The sequence below is a fragment of the Chanos chanos genome, chromosome 1, assembly GCF_902362185.1.
Source record: "Chanos chanos chromosome 1, fChaCha1.1, whole genome shotgun sequence".
Lineage (NCBI taxonomy): Eukaryota > Metazoa > Chordata > Actinopteri > Gonorynchiformes > Chanidae > Chanos > Chanos chanos.
Window position 1 is genome coordinate 44,932,960 of NC_044495.1, and position 19,838 is coordinate 44,952,797.

Below are 19,838 nucleotides of genomic sequence, written 5' to 3' on the forward strand. Positions count from 1 at the left end.
CGTCCTTTAGCTAGTACAAGAGGTGAAAAATGGGGCTGTTTAGAGCGTACGTATAGAACGTATATGAAAAGAAGTTTATTCATGGCGACTCGAACGGTATATGAATGTTTAAACACTATATCGCCGCTTAAAATTCAGTATGTAGGAGCGACTCCTTAACGTTTCGATAATAATTTGGTTGTTAGTGCTACCGTTCCCAAAACACTATTACCAACCGTCGTATTCTCTTGACAACGCAGAGCTGTGTGAGAAGACAGTGTCTCACCTCGTATCAGATAATCCATTGTGAATTTGTGTGAGAAAGCGTAATACCACCGGTTTGACGATTAGCATTCATCAGCGGTGTAGTCTTTTTGTGGAAGTTGCTTTGTTCTGTGTGCGTAATCTGTTATTTACACTAATGGGTCTCCAAATATTTTGTAACCAGCTCATTCTTAACCAATACCGAAATACCAGAAAACGAGTAATGTTCTCACATTCCTTTTTGTCTCTCTCTCCCCTCCTCTAGAACAGATATGAGAGAGGTTCGCCACAAACTGTCATGAGGGTGACAGAAATGGGCTGCTGAGAGCGGTGGGCAGTGATTTGGGAATCCCGAAGAGCAGGAAGCTCCCACCACAATGACTGTCTTCAACCAAGAGAATGTAGAGGATTATTACGATATCGGAGACGAGTTGGGAAGGTACGGCATCTTTAAATGGCTCCGTCTCACCAGAAGCTGGGTGTGGAGTTAAGGATATAGCCTAGTGTGACATTTCTGACTCGTCAAAACGTAGTCTTGTGATAGTTAATGCATATTTTCGTCTCTGGTTTTGCTTTAATCCGCACTGTGTTCATGACATCACTATCCTGCTATGATTCACTTGATTGACAGCAAATTTAAATAATTCTCCTTTCTGCTGCAATTGCTATTACAACACAGCAATTGGAGGCTCTCTTGATATTTTTAAAGAAAACGTGTGAACAGAGTTCAGTGATGCTTGGTGGTTGTGTCATGATCTGGATGCACGAGGGATGTCTGTATTGTTTAAAAATAAAGCCTGTGTTGCTTTGGATCTGACTGAAGCTCATGATTCTGAGTAGAGTATTCTCTCTGTGGGGCAGTCTGTAAGGATGTTCTGAGTAATAATTCATGTACACTCAGACAGGATGCATAGTGATCATAAAGACTGCCTCTTGGTGCCAGGTGTTAAATGTGCAGCTGTGGCCTACAGGTTAGAGACTGGAGGGTTGCCGGTTCGATTCCCAGGACCAAAATCCATGGCTGTGTGCCCTTGAGCAAGGCACTTAACCCCAATGCTCCCTGGGCGCAAGGAATGCTGCCCACTGCTCCTGCGTCTGGTGTGTGTTCACTACTGGTGTGTTGGATGGGTTAAATGCAGAGGACAAGCTCACTGTTCACAGTGTGTGTGTACAATCACGGAGATTTACATATTTACATTTAAATGTGCACTAAGAGGCTGTCAGTCGGTTGGATTTCAGGGATTCATTTCATGTTTTCCTCATTAATTTCCAAGTGAGAGTAGTCTGGTCATGCAACGTTTCGCAGTGATAATCCATTTTTATACAGTGTCACTTTAACATTCAAATTTGGAATAACCCATTAGAGCTGTAAATGTTAGAAGTTGTGTGTTGGGACGGAGGTGTTTGAGGAGAGAGCGGAGTCCGTGTCAGTGTCAGGCGTGTGGGTGGCGTACTGCAGGATATATGGGGTGAGTCGCCTCCTTGTGTGGGCTGAGAATACTCTGGTTCCTTCGTATCTGGGTAAAAATTGCCAGTAATAATGTGTGAAGGCTCAGAGAACAGCGGCTGGAGAACCGCAGTGTGGTGTTCTGCTGCACATTCTGTTGTGTAAGGTGATGTGTGTGGAGATCTGGGGAACACCCATAGGAAATAGTCTTCATGTATGATGCTGGGTTGGTTTTTTGAGAGACGCTGCATGATTGCATTGTAATCTTTTACTTTTACAGATTTTAAATCCTCCCTTAAATGTATTGTGATTTTTAAACAAAAACATACATCCTCCAGTCTCACAGTTCCCCCAGTCTAACAGTGATCTTGAGCACTCTGGGACCACAACCTGTGGCTGGACCTCTGTGTCTGTCAATGATACTGTTGTGTTAAAGGATGCTCTTCTCACGTAGCTGGTATGTTCAACCTCTTCTGTTACAGATGATAACTCTTCTGTTACAGTTGCTAACACTTCTGTTACAGATGTTAATACTTCTGTTGCAGATAACTCTCCTGTTACCAGTGGCGTTGGAAGGAGTTTGATATGGGGTGGGGGGGCTGAAGTTGCCCCGTGGGGCAAGGTGTCTTTGCTTGGATGGGACGAGGAAGCGATCCGGAAAACAGGCCTGCAGGTGCAGATAGATTATTAACAGTAGGCTTACGCTCAAATATTTTTTATGAATGTACTCTCGTTAATTTGAAACCACGTAAGCAATAGTTAGGTTGGGCCATCAATGACAATTTATTTTTTAAAGGCATGAAAATCTGGCATTTACCATTGTAGCAATTAAATGCACAACTATCACGCAGACGAAAAGGACCGCAGAAATACATGGTTCACTGTTGTTAGCTAGGTCGTTTTGAAGCCGTATTTTTTAACATAACATTACACAACAAGTACCCTATATAGCCTATTCAAGTCACAGCCTACAACTAAACAAGAAACTAAACAACTATTGTCAAAGCAATGGCACTACGGGAAAGAAATTCTATAAATCGTTTATTTATTAACATGAGCAAAATGTGTTTGGGGCAAACAGAACTGCCCCCAATGAATTTAAATGACCAGTGAGCATGCCTGAAAAACTCCCTTAGGCTTCATGGACACTTACCTTGCTCTAAGGTTGCCTTCATTTACTGTCATGTTAATGTTGTATCAAAACAAACCCATAGTGTGTGGAATGACGGGAGACATGAGGGATGGGATTCCGCAGGAAGGAAGCATGTTGCATGATGGTTTGACACTTAAATCTAATCATAACCAGAAATTCTCTGACATACCGTTGTCATTGTTGGATGATTTTATGATTTGTATAAATCAAGAAAAACATACAATAAGATATACGGCGGGGGGGGGCAAACAGAACTGCCCCCAATGAATTTAAATGACCAGTGAGCATGCCTGAAAAACTCCCTTAGGCTTCATGGACACTTACCTTGCTCTAAGGTTGCCTTCATTTACTGTCATGTTAATGTTGTATCAAAACAAACCCATAGTGTGTGGAATGACGGGAGACATGAGGGATGGGATTCTGCAGGAAGGAAGCATGTTGCATGATGGTTTGACACTTAAATCTAATCATAACCAGAAATTCTCTGACATACCGTTGTCATTGTTGGATGATTTTATGATTTGTATAAAACAAGAAAAACATACAATAAGATATACGGCGGGGGGGCGGGGGGGGTTGCTGATTGCTGATATTGGGGGTGATGCATATCCCACATCCCCACTATTTCAGACGCCCCTGTCTGTTACAGATAACTCTTCTGTTACAGACAAGTCTTTGAGGGAAATGAATGGGCCTATCAGAGCCCTTTGTTTCAATACAAAGTTTTCCATAAGGGTCTGACTGTATGTAAATGAGAATTGATTGCCTATAAGTCCTCTGGTCTGTTCCCACAATCTTTTCCATTTGTCTGATGATTTTTTACATTTGGTCTTTTGTCTGGATAACACATCCTGTTTCAATTTACAGTATGTAGTCATGTATGTGATTGAAGTTTCTTCTGGAATATTTTCATATTCACTCCAGTAGACTTGTTTGACTGGATTGTGACGTGCATTCTTTGTATGAAGTATTGTGTTCATGTTTTTCTTTTTTGACAACTGGTCTAAATGTGTCATGACTGGAAGGGATCAGGATCCTGTGAACTTTGTCAACATGGCTTTTGTGCTGGCTAGCCATGCTGTGCTGTCGTCTGCCTGGGTATGGTACATGTGTCTATCTGGTACATGTGACAGTATGGTACATGTGACTACATGGTACATGTAACATGTTCAAATTTATTTGTATAGGGCTTTTTACAATCAGGAATTGTCTCAAAGCAGCTTTAAAGAGATCAGTCCCTAAACCCCCAGTGAGCAAGCCCAAGGTGACAGTAGCAAGGAAAAACTCCCTAATGAACTTAGCAGGAGGAAGAAACCTTGGGAGGAACCAAGACTCAACAGGGGGGGCCCATCCTCCTCTGACCAGCACACAGAATAGAGACACGTAGAATTTAAAATGAGTCCAGGGTAACCAGATTCGATGGTCTATAAAATTGCTTACAGTAAATGGCTTCGATAATGAGTGAGATGAGTGAGTAGGTAAGTCTTTAGTCTAGACTTAAACTGAGAGAGCGAGAGAGTGACAGTGTGGTATAAGTGAGAAATAATTTAGTTGTGAGTGTCAGTACATTTCTTTTATCTTTAAACTGGACATGGCCTCACCACACCAGCACTTTAAGTCATTATGGTGATCATAAGTTGTCTGTGTCTTGCAGCTGATGATTTTGGTTGTTTTTACTTACCCTTCTGCCTTACTCCTAGCTCCACACACAAGCTCTCCCTTAAATGCCTGATCAGAGTGGATCTGTGTGAAGCAGAATTGGGTTAAGCTCCATTCCCCTCCTTCCTCAGTACCAAGGCTGTGAGTGGCACTACATCACAGGCCAGAGGGTTAAACACACAGACCCACTCAACATGCTCCATGAGTGGCATACAATGTGACCACTGGAAGCCTGGTTACGTTAAGTTGCTCAGGGAAAGGGGACAGAATATGCCTTTACTCTGGGAATTACTGAAAGCCATCAGGAGCAGACCTGGGCCAAAGGGCTATTATATTAAAAAGACTGTAGAGAGAAGTATGTTTCATCCTGAAGGAAGGGGAGAGAGTAACTGGGTTGGTGGCATGTGTGTTACTGTAACAGGCAGTGGCTGTCAGACAGTCTGGCTGCTTGGCTGGTCTCTCTCTCTCTCTCTCTGTCTGTGTTAATTGGTGTTCCTTTGTGTCTGAGAGCCGTGAGCATACAAAGCCCTGGCACCTCTGACACTGTCCCCAACACAGACTGAGTCTGAGTGTATGAGGGAACCCTTGATGGAGCCCTGTGTGTGTGTGTCTTTGTTGTGACCTGGGAATGATATGCAGAGATGCAAAACAGTTCCCACAGTCTGACCTACATCCCCCTCCCAGTGTGTGTGTGACATGAAAACCCTCTGAACTCATCTCAGACCTCAGACCCCCTCCCACACACACATACACACACACATACACATACACACACACACACACACATACACACACACACACAAAGAGTGCAGAGCTGTCCACTGGAATCTTGTCTGCTGACATACCGCTGTAGGGAATACTGGTGACAGGGATTCGTTGGAAACCAACTGTCCCACTGTATGAAGCATTTGATCACTCTGGCAAGTGATCTGAGGCATGGGATTTTCTGTGTGTTTGCATGCGAGTGTGAGAGGGAAGGAGTGAGAATTGGGGAACAGAGAGAGAAAGAAAAGAGGGGTGCTGTAAGATAAGCCCTCTATGATGTGAGCTTTGAGCACTCAGCCAGGTAAAGGACAACATGGAGAGCAGGATACATAACTTCCCCTTTCTCACCAGCCACCCTGCTTACCTTACACAGCCAAAACGTGCCATTCTTCATCTCGAAAACCAAACCAAACACATTTACAAGCTTATGTCTGTGGAATCAAAGCTTAAATCCTCTGCTCTGGCTTGTTAAACAGAGAGCTTTAGATGATCTCTTGTAGTTAACCCCATCTTTAACTGCTCTGTTCCTCAGCTTGTGCTCTGCTCTGATTAATACACAGCCATTCATGAGGCACAGTGTCTGATTAAACAGCAGAGTTACAGGAGTGGGCATGTGCTCTGCAGGGGGCGGGGGTGGGGGTGGGCTTACGTGCAGGTGGAATGTCTGTTCCGGCAGGTCAGCCTATGGCTCAAACACACACACACACACACACATCACACATCACACATATACAAACACATGCTCATCAGGTGAGACTGTGGGAACACTAAGGTAGTATACAACATGGTTGAGCAGTGTAGGGATGTGTCTTCATGCTTCATCCCGGTGTCTTAAAAAAAGGCTTGAAAATGAATCTTTGTGCACAACTGCTGTGCAATATGAGGAAGTTGCTAATCAGAGTAGTTTTTGTTTCAGACAAAAGGGTACAATGGTGGTTAAAAGAGGAAGAATGTTGTTTTATCTACTGCAGACTTGTTTGCTGAAAAGAGGAAGTGTCATTTATAATGAATAACATTCTCCCATCTTGCTTCTTTCACATTTCCTTATCTTGGGTTACCTGAGTCCTGCTTGCTGCACACACCACAGCTTTCTCTGTCAGTATGAGGAGTGTGAGTGTTCACTCTTAAGGTGACGTCACATTTCTGCATTTCGACACATGGGACTGCAGTCAATTTTGTGTATATTTCCTAGTTTAATATCCATGTCTGTATTCTTGTGAAAATACAGTCTGGACAGTTTTATTCTGTTTGAATTGTTGCCTGTGGAAAATGGAGGTAAAGGAGAATAACAGCTCATTTGTTTTCATTAGTAATTTGTGTGTCCCTCCTGAGCGTGATCTTTCGATACATACAGTTTAATAACTTCCCACCGTAGCACCAGTATTGTTCAGCGTAGACATTTCAGTGTGATAATGTGTAGCACATTCTAGCACCATTTAACTTGGCATTAACTTTTCCTTTACTACTTTTAATGTGGTTGCTAGGCTACGGAATTGCTTATATCATGTTTGGAGTTTTATATATTTCTTTCCAGGCATTGTGTGACTCTTAAGTGCTGATATTTCATGTTTGCCCTGCACCCTGCTCTCTTTGTATTGTTCCTATTCAGCATAGGGTATTTATGTGAGCCAAAATATTTAACCTTACTCTACATTCCCACTCTTTTTAGTCTTTTCTCAGTCATTTTGTCATGCCAGTGACTGGGCTATTCAACCTATTCTGATCAGATAGTTACACCTAATGGCCTGTCAATGCATTCCAAAACTTCACATGAAATATGCTGATCCTTGAGAGTGATGAGAAATTGTATCTCCATTAATTATATATGAATATGTTAATAATTTTGCCTTTTGGTTGGTGGGGACTGCCAGTCTATGTCCTCTAATCTTTATGTTTTTACTGGAAGCAGACCACCTCATAACCAGGTGAGCGTCTGTTTCACTCACTCACTCATTTTCAAAGCCGCTTATCCTAATTAGGGTCGCGGGGCGTGCTGGAGCCTATCCCAGCATTCACTGGGTGAAATGCAGGGAAACACCCTGGACAGGTCGCCAGTCCATCGCAGAGCAGACACACAGACAAACACACATACACACATTCATCCCTAGGGGCAAGTAAGTGTCTCCAATTTGCCTAACTGTGGCAGGAAACAGGAGCTCCCAAAGTAAACCCACGCACACACGGGGAGAACAAGTAAACTCCACACAGATAGCTCTTTCCCACTAGGATGGTGCTGGTGCTGGTGCCAGTTCTGCCTTGGTGCCTTTTGAGAACCGGCCCACATTTCCACAGGTTTGGGAACTGAAAGTTACATAGCCAAAATTGAGGTAATTTCCGTGGAGAAAAAATCATGGTGGACATAATGCATCTGCTTTGCTTGCTTTTTTATAAATTTACTTTCACACTAGGCTTCCACACAGCGAAACACCTTGCAAATTTCGCCCCACCACATTTTGCTCTTGGGGCAACATTCACGAAAACAGCAATCCTGTCACCTAGCTCAAAAGTTTGACTGCTTAAATGAAGTATACAGTGGTCTATTTCCACTGACCAGAGCTGTCGAGGGAGCTTTTTTCTGATGCTCTGGCTCCAACTACGTTCATGTAACATGTAAACGACAACCCGTGTTGATGTAGGTACAAATGGTTGCCAATACATCTTTTAATCATGTATATATTTTCATGCAACATATAGCCTTTAGCCTCTAACATTGGTAGACCTGCCTCTCTAGAGAATGTCACGTAGCAAACACATCACACGCTGAACTGATCGGTTCTCACATGGTTCTCATTTCCATAGCCAACGACATCAGCGGCTCCAACTTTTGGGACCAGCAATTTTGCATTACCTTACCGGTGACAGCTTTTTAGCACCGGCACCAGTATTTTTTCAGTGGAAGAGCACAGCCCCGGTGCTAGATTAGGCACTGGCACCAGCACTGCGTCAGTGGAAAAGAAAAGGCGTAAGAAAGGACCCTGGCTGCCCGGCCAGGAATCAAACCTGGGACCTTCTTGCTGGGAGGCGACTGCGCTACCCACTGCACCACCCACAACTGTTTTATTTCACTCAGCGATGCTCCATTAAAACCTCATGGTGCCTTCCACGGTTGCTATGGAAACAGCCCATTTATCTGACTGTTCTAAGTGATCGTATCAGTTTGGTGAATGTTTTTTTGCATAACTGGACAAACGGAACCTGACCAATCACATGGGTGAAATGAGGGGCAGTGCTTCTTGCTAGAGGCTCAGTCAGTGCTCATGTTGAATCAGTCACCTGACAATGGCAGTTTACACACCTGATGATTTTGACAGAGATTAATGACTCGGTCACATTAATAGTAGGCGCATTTGCTCTCACTTGTTGATTTGTTCATGAAAATTACTCAGGAGCATTCTCCTGACATGCTGTAGGACTGTCTAGATTTTTTAACATAGAAAAAAAATGTTAACACTACATCTTTTGAGGTTTTTTACTACACATTCTCTATTTCTGGTCAGAGCAGCATAAGCAGCTATAATGTCTGCTCTGGAGAAACATAGCTCTGTGTGAAACGATTTCCAACATAGTTTGCAGACTGCCGTCTTCTGAGCAACATCCATCTTTTCAAAGCCAAACCACCCCCATGCAAGTGAGGATGATCCACATCTGGCAATTAAATCTAACGACGTAGATTGCGAGGCCGGTGGTGTCTGTATTTTGTCTCCTGGGGCAGTTTGTTCATTCATTTTTAACTTCAGTCATGCATTTTTGACAGCTACACTAGCTTAACTTGTGGTGCGGTGACCATGTATACGTATACTAGCACACTGCATGCACTCTCAATGCGCATGCACAGTGGTCTATGTAGTAGGCTACATGACGCAGGGAATGCCTGGACTCTCAAGGTGTGTTTTTGATTCGTTTTTGCAAAGTGAGTGACATACTCGATAATGTTAGCTCACACATCGTTAAAAGAATAAAGATATTATCATAGACGATACATATCGTCAAAGCCATGCCAAAATCATAGTTTTAACTATAGGAAAGCTAATTGCTCTCAGCTACTATACAGTAGGTCTTAAAGACAAACTGACTGATATGAACACTGCTTGGTGATCAAATTAATCTACATTTGATACCACCTAGAACTCCTAGAACCTTGTATCTTAACTCTTTTATACGGTAAACATATCTCTGTATACACTTTATACTGTAAACTGTGAATAGTTGTATAGACCATTGAATCTGTTTACCCTGGACTAATTTTAAACAGTAAATGTATCTTTTCTGTGTGCTGGCCAGAGGAGGATGGACTCCCCCTGTTGAGTCTTGGTTCTTCCCAAGGTTTCTTCCTCCTATTTGCTCCATCAGGGAGTTTTTCCTTGCCACTGTCATCTTGGGCTTGCTCACTGGGGGTTTAGGCACTGACCGCTGTAAAGCTGCTTTGAGGCAATTTTGTTTGTAAAAAGCGCTATACAAATAAATTTGAAACTTGAAACATCTCAAATCTTAAGTATTAGAGGCATAAGTCCAAGTCTCTGATGATGTGAGGGAGTCAAATCTCAAATGTAAGTGAAGCTTGTTACAGTAATATATAAGGTATTCACTCACTTCAAATTAAACACTGTCTGAATAAAAAAAAAACACACAACAAGAGCTTCCTTTCAATAGAGTCCAAAACTTTAAATGATACTGGGGTATAAATAATAGAATTAACTGGAATTAAAGTGTCTAAAATAAATCTAACGGATTGAGTCATCAAAGAAATAGCGTGAATAGTGATATGCTGGTCACTGATGGCAGTGTATGAATGTAGATTCATAGAGGTTCATACTCATATTCCTACAGATTCATTCTCTTATTCATGCAGATAAGAGAGACCTGAGTAATAGGTTGTTTTTAAAACTCTGAGAAGAACAAAAAGACAAAGACAACAGAATTGGGGTAAAGATATTTACCAGTCTCACACTCATGAATAGTTCTGTAGATGGAGGAACTGACTGACAATGTGTAGCACTGAAAATGATCTCAGCTGTACAGATACTTCCACATCATGTTTGCTTAAACTTAAAGGATCCATCAGCTCTGCTAAGTAGGGGTGTAATGATACGCCAAAGCCACGGTTTGGTACGTACCTCGGTTTTGAAGTCACGGATCGGTACAGTTTCGGTGCAGTGAAAAAAGCAAAACATGAAATTTCCTTTAATTTAATATGATTTTACTTGTAAACTTATAAACTTGCACAAACTTATAAACAGTGGCAAACTGGCCATAATTTCCAGTTTGCTCTCCACTCTGTTTTTTCCTTATACCGGTAATATTCACATTTGGACGATGCCGTCTCAAATGAGTAATCATATTCGATATTCACATTTGGATGATGCCATCTCAAATGAGGTCATGTTCGACGTACTGCCAGCAACATACCTGATTTCAGTTTAACAATGCCGGCAAGCTGCCTTCGTCTTATCCACTTGCCTTTGCCTATTGCCACTGTAATTCACAGGCAAACCGAAATGTTCCCAAACAGAGGACCTTAAAGATACGCGAGGGTCCTGAAGCTCTGGCTTTACGGTCACCATACTTACAAGGCTGCATCATTGAACCTGTGCTAATTAAGTTGCTAAGTTACGGCCCCGTTATGGAATCGGAGAGGAAACTGAGTTTTAATTTTTGTTCAGCATACAGAGATGTAGAAGAGAGGGCACACTGTATCTTGTCAAGTATCACTTTATTCACTGACATTTCGGCCGACTGACCATCAGACAATAAAAAAGTTATGCATGTAACGTGCGTGGTTATGGCTAGACTATATTCACTCGGATCACAACACGCACCGAACCAAACATCCTGTACCAAATATGTGTACCATTACACCCCTAACACAGAATATACAACTTGACGTAACTTTAAATAGAATCAAAATTTCATGGCTTACATGTGTCATAGTGTTAACTGTGAAATGAAAAATGAGTTTTGTTACATTAGTAACGTAATGAGAGCTCAACAGGCTGCACCTGCAACAGTTGGCAGCGAGTTTGGGTTGGGGGGGTTGGGATATCGCGGAATACGGAACCGTGACACAAGACTAAGGACATTTGTATCGCTGTTTCTGTCTCGGTTTCAGAACCATTACACCCTTACTGCTAAGTATTGACTGCTTCTTTCGGTGACAAGTAATATTCTAATGGCAACCAGTGAGATGTGATTAAAACTTAGGTGGCACTCAAAGGTGACCAATCAGCTTTCAGAACTGGCCAGTGCCGCTCTGGCCACCATTCTGGCTCTGCCCTCACCTTCAGTCATCAGTTTCTGTAGCATAAAGTAGAGCGGTCGTTCAAGCAGTACCAGATGATGACAAAGAGATGTGAACAGCACAGAGTAGATTAACCATCAACCTTCTGATGCAGTCATGTACCTCACTACTCTACAAACCAGTCTTTCCTCATCCATCATAAAACATTCCCTCTAACAATGAGAGCTAAAGCAGCCAACATTTGTTAAATCAAGGTCCCACTAAAATGCTAACTAGCATCCATATCTATCTTAGTAACTAGATAAACATGCTAACTACCTAATGACAGACCCCGCAAGTTGTTTTTTAGGACAAGCTATCCTGGAAGTTGTGGGAATATCATGGAACCTTGTATCAGCTCACTGACACCCAGTAAAGTTCATAAGTCTCATCAAACATCGCAGCTGTTCACAAAAACATGCTGTGAGACATTTCAGCAGTATGCCTGGGTGGGCTTACAGGCTTTATCAACATTATCTATATGTATAGTGTGTTATTTAATGATGTGATCTGTATATGCGTAGTGTGATTTTTAAAGTATGAGTGCACATATACTTATGATGGGTTCTGCAATGATGGAGAGGTTCAGTTTTAACACAGGGCAACAAACAGGATGAAGGGATAACAAACACACACCCACATCCACACACACAGCATAGCATGACCTCTGAGTAGCATTAGCAGACTGTAGCTTTGCTGATTTTACAAACATTTTCCATTGCAGGCTTCCAGTCCCAGCCTACTTTTCTAAAGCAGGGGAGTGCACTTGCACTTGCTGTAACTCTGTTTCCTTGGTTACTAGCGTGTGGCATAATGGTAAAGCTGTTGCATAACGTTCACCATTTGGGTGCAGGAGATAACTGGGCATAGCCTCTCACATTCACATTCATTTTCCACTAATGAACTGGTTAATGCACACAAACGATCAGCGTGAAAACCACCTGTCCAAACAGGCTCTAGTGCATGTCTGTTTTTAATAGAACATGAAAAGTGTCCACTGATGGTTACATCTATGCTCTCTCTCTCTCTCCCACCCTCTCCCTCTGTGTGTGTGTGTGTGTGTGTGTGTGTGGTAGAGAGACATAGATTGGTGTGTTGAATTCAGATTAGAATGTGTGAATGGTTTGTTTATATGATGTGGAACAGACACATAGGACATATAGGACAGACTGCTAGCTGACACAGGTAATTCAGCTGTGGGAGGATGACTGCGGCTTATTAACAATAAAATAATGAAACATTTCCCTGCAGGTGGGCTTTACTCCTTTTCAGTCTTTGATACCATGCTTCACACATTTCAGCTACATAGACAAAAAATGTCACATTGATTCAACAAAAACTTTTAATTGGTTTACATTTAATCCAGTCATTGAAAACTGAAGAACTGTCTGTCCTGAGTTGACCAAAAATTGATTCACTATTCCTCATATCTGGTGTTGATTCAGTTTGTCAGTATCTTGCTCATAGCCAAAATGAAGCTATTATTGGAAGTGGCAGTTGTTACTGGGAGAAGGGGCGTGATGTAATGGAAATATACCAGTGCTTATTCCAGTCCACTCTGACCGACACTTTCTGTGTCCTTGCCCTGATATATATGTGAATAACCTGTTCCTGATACACCTAGAAAACCTTATACATTTCCTCACTTAAGCTGTTTTCACATGTACACTAAGGACTATGCCAACAGAATCAGGTTCACATTTTGTCTGAAGTTGCCCTTTCACACATGTAGCACACAACAGGAGACTGTCAGTATCAGACGCGCATTCACCTACTTGAAATACTCCATTTGGTTTAGGTGAGGAGTGTCACCTGTTTAGAGTGTGCAGGAGGCAGGACGTGACGCAAAAATTACACTGCTAAAACACATCGGAAATGGCGGACGAAACTACTGACTTTTGTCTGACGATGTCTGACGATGTCTGTCTGATGAATCCCTCCAGTTAGACATTTTCGCTGGCATCTTCGTGTAAATGATCCTTCTTCTTCACCCTTGGATGTTTGTATTCTTCTGGTTTCGCGCCAGTCGAACATTAGAAACGGCATCAACACGCCCACTTGCTCACTGTGCATTCTCTGGACTATAATCTGCTCTATTCGCATATGGACACAATTGACCATACAGTGGACTTTGCACTAGGGGGCTTGTAGAATAAAGTTCATTTAGGATCCGATCTGACTGCACTGCAACTATTAGGGTTGCAGTGAATGTGTGAAAGGGGCTTTAGAGAACCTTACACATTACCTCAGTGAGGACTCACTTAGAGAACCTTACTCATTAAATCAGTGAGGACACTGCAGGAGCAGCACAGGGATATGACAAAAGTGCAGCATGGTCAACATGGAATGGGCCAGAATGTTCTGAAGGCATCAAACAGTCTATAATAATAAATTGCTTGTTCTTTTTTGGAAGTTCTGCTGAGGACAAGGGTGGTTTCTGATTGGCTTACTGTGCTCTCATGCATGTGTCTACTAAACACTGTTCAACTGAGTTTCTAGTTTGACCAGTTCCCTCTTTCCTCAGTCTGTCTTCCCGCTTTCCTCAGTCTGTCTTCCCGCCTTCCTCATCCTGTCTTCTTTCTAGGAATGGTCCGCAGTTTCAAAATTACACCACTGAGTTTCTTTGTGAGTAGTACTAAGGCCCTGTTTACACCTTGCATTAAGATCCAATTTTGGTGATCTGATCACAGGTGGACAGCTCAAAAGTACAGGTGTAAATGCATCCAATGTGCATTGAGGTCGCATTGAGATCCGATCACGCAGACCACATTCTTACAGTAGTGTAAATGCGAATGCGAACTCGACCACATTGAACGACCGCCTAGTCAGCTGACATCCTCTGCTTACTTGGAAGTACAAACTCATTCACGTATGTACACATTCGCTTGCCAACAGCATCATATCAAAGTGCAACAACAGGCAAAATGGATATTGTTTTGATTTCTTCTTCTTCTTTTTCTTTTAATTTCTGACAGACTAGGCATGGGAAGTACATTGATGCCTCCCACCGATTTAAAAACAACATTTAAGTGAAAAAGCTTAACGTGGCTTAATGTTCCAAAACTGCAATCAATGATCACCAAATTTCTCTTGGACATCTCTTGTCAGAAACGCCTCCTCCAGTCAAAAATCAAAATCGAAATCCCAGGAGTATGGTCATTATCTCACGTTGAGCGTTTTCCTCTCAATGGACGCCCGTTATAAGGAAACAGCTTAACATGCCTTATTGTCCCAAAACGGTGATCAATGATCACCATATTTGTCTGACATCTCACGTGTCGTAAGCACTATCTCTAGTCAAAAAAGCAAAAGTGAAATTCAGTGAAAGGGGTAATGTGTTGGAAATGTTTTACGTGTTTATTTGCATACAGAGCGGGGAAGTGAGATCCGATCTTGAGTGCTCACTCGAGAAATGGATTCCAAAGCCAGGTGTAAACGGACATACTTAGAGCTGTCCACCTGTGATCAGATCACCAAAATCGGATCTTAACGCGAGATGTAAACAGGGCCTAAGATCTGCAGTAATTTGTATGCTAATGTTTGCATGGATATATTTTATCACTCCCTGTCTCTCTCCTTGCAGCCCTCACTCTTCACCCCTGTTCTTTAGTCACAAATTGAATTTCAGGTCCTTTAAGACTTTCGCTGAGTTACTAAAGATTTTCTGAAAGAATTTTAAGAAATGAATGTTTCAATGGCTTTTTCCATTAGGAGCTTTTGTCTCGTTACCTTTACTGCCTTGTTAAGTTATATTGACATGGAGCTCTCAACACCGCTCTATTTGATATAATCCTAAGTGTTTCCTTCAGAACAGAATCACAGTTGGTCGTCCTGCTGGGCTGTGCAGTGAAGCGTTTGGTGCATCTGTAATTGGAGGCACATCAACTCAGACTCATGCCCTCATCAGTTGCCAGGAAAATTCGCAAGTACATTTTTTGGCTAAGAAATCATCCCTCCAGGATTTGTTCCCAACAAGCCACTCAGTGTTTTTTAATTAGCAGTATCTGAAGAGGGAAAAAAACCCAATGACACGAGAGGAGTTTTGAATGTATTGTTTAGGAAATAAAAGCTGTACTGAGAACTCCAGGTGATCTTTAATTAATCACACAAGCTAATAATATTCAACATGCTTATTGATACTGTTGAGAGGGCTGGGTAGAGTCTATCCAATCTTATTCTTAGTAAGCTCCCTGTGAGGCTTCCATTTCAGTTAACAGAATGACCATCTGTAATTTCAGATGCACTGGGCTGTTCTACTGACTACGTTAAGCATTGTAATGTACAGTTAATTTACAGGCTCTTGGCCAGGGAAACTGAATTCAATGTCTCCTCTGATGAACAGAGTACGTCTACTGTCCAAATCCAGATGTATGGCTTAAAAGGCATCATGTTGAGTCTTTGTGTATTTTCTTTACTTTAATCCCATTTGCAGAAGTGGGTGAACAAGCTGGCTTCACAATACTGGGGTCATTTGAAGCTGTAAATGTTGCATCTGAAAACAGCCCCCAAATATCTCTATCCATCTATCCTCTATTCAGTTTTATTTGTGAAGAATCGGTCAGTATTTGAAAATAATATGGGACAATATTTGGTGGGAATGTAGCACATTGTTTTAGTTACATTATTAATCCTTACAGATGATTATGTCCTGAATTATCCCAGCTGTGGCACTTTTAGCTGTGTTTTGATGTTCTTTGTTACTTATTCATTGTCTTCGATTATGCCAGGACTAAGGCCAAAGATCCTGGGGATTGTTATCTTTCTCCTCCCAACTTCTTTGTTTTGGCAATCCCAGTGCTCCTAATCTCATTCCCACAGAATGGATGTACAAGTTAATGCACACTGGAGCTGATCTCAGATCAGCCTATTCACTCAGGAGTGATCTACTCCTCAGACCAGTCACTGACAGTCATACAGACAGATGAACAAGAAAACAGTGAGAACAACTGAGACATACTTAAAATTTGGTTGATTCTTAGAGCGAACTTGATTCAGCACATGCCGCTCTTCTCAGATCTGTGATGAGAAGCAGGAGTGACTGAAGCTCTGTGGTCAGCAGTCCCGGTAATTCCTGTGCTGAACATGAGGCGCTTCCGCACCGGAGGAACTTTTCCATAGTTCTAAGAACAATTGGATAAAGTGCCCCCTTTTTCGTGTGTTCGCCGTTTTGAGGGGCTTTTTTTTAGCTCCTACTTCAGGGTAGGTACTTTCGCAGCGCAATAGGAACCTTGTGACGTAGGTGTACGGCCATTGGTCCAGACGTACGTATACGATGATTGCAACCGCCATTTTTAAAGATCAGTGTAAAATATAAAATCTTAGAATGTCTTACATTTAGTTTTTGATATTCATGTATAAAAATGTCTTAAAATGTCTGGAACTGTAGGAGGGAAGTTTTTATGTTTTATTTTACCGGTATTTTATATCCCCCAACAATGACTATTTCTGCAATGTCCAATGTATATCTGTACGTTGAAGGGGTAGCGTACACTCCGCTTCGGTAGGTGCTTGTGTGTCCGCTTGTGTGGCTGTGATCTGCATTTTAACCTAAAATAAGAATGCGTTTATCCAGCTTACGATTTGAGGGCTGCGGCGGGAAAATAGGAAAAAAAACAAAAACACGACGCTGCGAGCAAGCGTCAGGCACAAGCGCTATGCTAGCACCCGAAAAGTACTATGCCCATCGAGTTGTTCAATGCTACTGCAGTGGTAAATGCCGGGAGACATTTTTTTCCATTGAACTGGGTCTATCGCCATACAGTTTTATTTTCATCAAAGAGAATGCAGTTATGTTACCTAGTGTGCAGTGAATATTTCTGTCATTAAAATTAAATAAAACGCAACAACTGTGTATACTGCAGTCTAGTTTGTCGATTTCTTTTGCCGCAGTAATGGTATTTTTTTTTCCTTTTGGAAGTATTTAAAAGGTCTTAAGTCATTAAATTTGTACTTAAAAATGTGCAGCTATCCTGGTTAGCCGTAAACAACAGCTCTTAGCGTGATGTTGCCATACCGTCGGGCAGTTTATGTCACTTCAGCGTTCCTACTGGCGGTGCGAATGCAAACAGAGAAAAAGCCCTAGAACGTATGTAGTTCTAGGGGAAGCTCCCCAGGGGGTAGTTCCTATCATATGAGACCCTAGAACTGTTCAGTACGAAAGCACCTATGGCTGGAGGCTGAGTTCTCAGCAGGAAGTCAGACACTCTTGGGTAGCTTATGTCAGCAGTGTTTGCAGGAAGTGGATTTTCACAGTGTGCTTTGGTGCTGAAAGCAAACTCTCTCAAGTGCTGTAACTAATCTTCCAAGATTAAAAAAAAATCAAGGAATGAAATAATTTCAGTTGCACATGTCCTGTTGAATATAATTAATTATTTAATTACTAAATATAATTTATTATGTTTTCCTCATATTTTATAAATGATCTGTTAATATAGTAATCAACAATTTACAAGTCAGTCCTCGAAAATCTACAATTCAGTCAGCATTTGCAGACCTCAGTGCAGATGTAATTTTTAAGTTATTTTTTTAAAGTTGTTTTTAAGTTAAATTTGGTGTACTTTGTTACTAATCTGAGAAAAAGTAGGGGAAGCCATTGCAATGTGAGTGAAGTCCTGTCACACTCCCCCACAGTCGTGCCTCAGCTCCCTCAGTGGTTATTCCAAAGACCAGTTCAACTCTTCAGCACGACTGCACAAATCCACACCAATACAAGTTATGACAAAATAAATCTCCACCATTGTCACGATTAAACAGACTCAGGGCAGCAGCAAACATAGTCAAATGAGACCAAGTGACAGAACAACACCAGTGGCGTCAGTCGCTCCTAATGATGGGCATTAGTTGCCCTTAATATCAGATTTCAGCTGCTCTTAATAACAGATCACTCTACCTTCAGCTCTGCTGGTACACTGGCTAGAGCAAATCACTCCGACATTTAGGCCGTTAGAGAGGTAGATAACTATATAGTTTTAATGTCTTCAAATTATGAGTCATTTCACCCTTAGGGCAGAAAACTTGTGTAAATGTCCAGCAGATCAGTTATGACTTAAATGTAGAGTGACAATGATGGCAATGTGTCCTAATTCATCAAAATAATATTTGTGCATGTTTACACAATATATTTACAAATAATTTACTAATAATTTACATAAACAAACTATTTGTTAGTACTATGTCCTTGATTTATGAATGGCTTATATAATGAAGTTGTAACCAAGCCGGCTACAAGACACAGTTAGCGAGGTAATGCTAATGGTAATGTAGGGACAGTGGAGTCACTCTGAATGCTAATGGCTATGTGGAGTGGTGTGCAGTTTCACTAAAGAAAAGGAAAGGAAAAAATGGGAAGGGGAACACAAAGGGGGCTGGCTTTAGCTTAAGAACAAAGATTACCCCCCCCCTCCTGAATGACTTGAGCTCTTTAACAGCAGGCTGTGGCATTTGACTAAAATCCTGTTCAGTTTCTCATAATATTACCCCAGTCTACTGCACGGCAACACAGACACACACACGTACCACAAACAGAGACAATTGTTTGCTCTGTCATGGTTGGTTGCTAAACAATACTGTTTGTCTGTCTTTCTCACACACACACACACACACACAGACACACACACGTAGGTCCCCCCTGTGGCAGGATCATCTCAGGGCTGGTTCGTCTACAGTCCCACAGTCCCTCATGTCTCACAGCACATTCAGCAGAGCAACCATTGGTCTGTGTTCAGACAGGGAGACAGAGCCTGCAGACATAAATAACACACATAAAAAAATAAAACCTCCCATACAGAAGCAGGCCTCTGTTGTCTTACTGTACACACTTTTGATAGGAAAGGATGTATGATGCTGCTCTGTAATGATTATTTAAAATGTTATTTAATGTATGTGAGTGAGAATCAATGCTATGTATTGTTTGTGAGTGAGTGTACACGTCACAGTGTTTGTGAGTGAGTGTACATGTTGCAGTGTTTGTGAGTGAGTGTTAATGTGACCTGATCTGTGTTTGACCATTAAACATTAGGTATCTCAAACTGAATCAGTTATTAGTTTCAGGAAATATGGATATTAAAGACTGGCTGCAGATGGCAGCCACAAAACTATAAATGGCATGGCTATTGTAGTGTCAAGTGTACACACACACAGACAAGCACACAAAACATCCACAAGTGTGCTTTCTCTCTGGCGAGTCCTCCCACTCTCTGCTGTTGTGTAATGCAAATCTTCGTTTTCGTTCCTCGAGGCTGAGGACCTGTTGGAGCCTGTGATATGCGGAAAATTGGAACAGAGGTGGGTCTTATCTG

At 41.8% G+C, this 19,838-nt stretch overlaps 1 protein-coding gene across 2 annotated transcripts in view; it reads left to right on the top strand.

Moving 5' to 3' along the window:
* Nucleotides 1-570: 570 nt before the first annotated feature.
* dapk1 (death-associated protein kinase 1) overlaps nt 571-19,838 on the top strand; it is a 58,991-nt gene continuing 39,723 nt past the window's right edge. For both annotated transcript variants that reach the window (XM_030773388.1, XM_030773399.1), the window contains exon 1: nt 571-682. In XM_030773388.1, the coding sequence (XP_030629248.1) occupies nt 621-682 (62 nt within the window). In that variant the 5' untranslated portion in view covers nt 571-620. The remainder of the gene's footprint in view (nt 683-19,838) is intronic.